This window comes from Bison bison, unplaced genomic scaffold (assembly GCF_000754665.1).
Source record: "Bison bison bison isolate TAMUID 2011002044 unplaced genomic scaffold, Bison_UMD1.0 scf7180017857199, whole genome shotgun sequence".
Classification (NCBI taxonomy): domain Eukaryota; kingdom Metazoa; phylum Chordata; class Mammalia; order Artiodactyla; family Bovidae; genus Bison; species Bison bison.
Window position 1 is genome coordinate 15,880 of NW_011487772.1, and position 1,906 is coordinate 17,785.

The 1,906-nt window shown below is 38.7% G+C and overlaps 1 protein-coding gene across 1 annotated transcript; it reads left to right on the forward strand.

Moving 5' to 3' along the window:
* Positions 1-1,100: 1,100 nt before the first annotated feature.
* PLAC1 (placenta-specific 1) lies at positions 1,101-1,836 on the forward strand. Its single transcript, XM_010860296.1, has one exon. It carries the CDS (start codon positions 1,157-1,159, stop codon positions 1,694-1,696), a length of 540 nt encoding a protein of 179 aa, XP_010858598.1. The 5' UTR covers positions 1,101-1,156; the 3' UTR covers positions 1,697-1,836.
* The last annotated feature ends 70 nt before the right edge of the window (positions 1,837-1,906 follow it).

Below are 1,906 nucleotides of genomic sequence, written 5' to 3' on the forward strand. Positions count from 1 at the left end.
GTATTTTCAAAAAATTTCAAGATAATTCTGACATGCATCCAGACTTTAAAAAGTGACTATAGGTTTTTCTATTAGATCCCACTTTTGGTGATATAGAGTTATATTATTTTTCTGTTGACCAATCATGATACAATGGTATTAACTGAGTAATAGTTACATAATCACAAGAGTAAAAGATGTTTATTAATTTTCACAATCAATAGCCACTGCTGGCATTTTCAAAGCATTCATTTGATCACTTTACATAAGCCACTTGTTTGTCGGAAATAAACCACAATTTCTTGCTGGGTTTTCATTTAATTAAATTTGTTGCTAACCAAAAGAAGGCAATAGAGAAGAGTTCATTAGTACGGTATAGGGGAGGACATTGGGGCCTTCAGGAGGAAAGTGCTGTCAGCTTGAATTAAACTGTTATTTTCTGTCACCTTATTTAATGTTTGGCATGAAAACAATTTTGTTTTCTTTTTTGTTGGGGTTGCACACAAAGGAATGCCACTGCTAATCAGTGTAGACTTTCATTGTATATGTGAGGGAGTTTTATACCCAAACAACATGGTAAAGTCATTTAAAGAAATCATTGTAGTTATCTAGAAACCCATGAGTTCCAACAATGAAATAAAAATTCAGTTCTCTTTCACAAAGATATTTTCCTTTGCTTCTTTTTTTTTTTTTCAGTTTTATTGAGGTATAATAGACAAATAAAATTGGAAGAGATTTAAAGTGTACAATGTGCTGATTTGACATACATTGACGTTGTGAAAGAATTCCCCCTATTGAGTTAATTAAACACGTCCCTCACCTCACATGTTTAACTTTTTTTCTTTTCAGTGAGAACGTTTAAGTTCTACTCTCTTCACATTTTTTTTTCAATGCTTTAGAAATGGCGTCTTTTTTTTTTTTTGGCTGCACTGCATGGCATACGGGATCTTAGTTCCTGGACCAGGAATAGAACCTGTGTCTCCTGCAGTGGATGCAAGGAGTCTTAACCACTGGACCACCAAGGAAGTCCTGGCCTTTTGTTTTTTTTTTCAAATGGTCATGTTTGAACTTACCATAAGAAATATGATGATTTGCCTTTTGTGTTTTTGTGTGTTCTAGAACTCCTCACGGGATAGCTTCCTGTTTCCTGAGAGTCGTTACCTGATAAGCTGCCAGAATGAAAGTTTTCGAGCTGATAAGAGAGCTGATCATCCTCACCTCTGTGTTTTCAGCCTGTTCCGGACAAAATCCAGTGACTGTACTGTGCTCCACAGACTGGTTCATGGTCACGGTACACCCCTTCATGTTGAACAACGAAGTGTATGTCCACTTCCATGAGTTACACTTGGGCCTGGGTTGCCCTGCCAACCATGTTCAGCCACATGCCTACCAATTCACCTACCGTGTGACAGAATGTGGTATCAGGGCCAAGGCTGTCTCTCAGGACATGGTTCTCTACAGCTCCGAGATATACTACATTTCCAAGCATACCCCATCTAAGTATGTGATTCCAGTGTCATGTACTGCCCCGCTATGTTCCCCATGGCTCACGACGTCCTGCTCCAGGAACTTAGCCCCCAACGGAGGGGTCACAACCCGGAATGGCGAGACATGCTATGAAGTGTTCACCTTGTCACAGTCCAGCCAAAGGCCCAACTGCTATTGTCTGTCTTGTGTCTACAATGAAAGAGGGCAGAGTCGAGCCCCACGTCACTAAGTTGACAAATAGAAGCTCTTATGACCCTCCTATGTGTGTTTTTGAGGAAAAACAACTCATGGTGATTTCATGAATAAGCTTTTAAAAAAAATTCTTTTTGTATATTTTTAGGGAAAAATAAAATCCTGCTGGCATAGAAATATCAGTTGGGCATTTTTATTTCATAAACACATACAAAGCTTTTACTATGTGCCAGACACTCTTCTAAGC

Excerpts from the sequence above, each read along its gene's own strand:
- PLAC1 (XM_010860296.1), top strand. The coding sequence starts at position 1,157 with ATGAAAGTTTTCGAGCTGATAAGAGAGCTGATCATCCTCACCTCTGTG.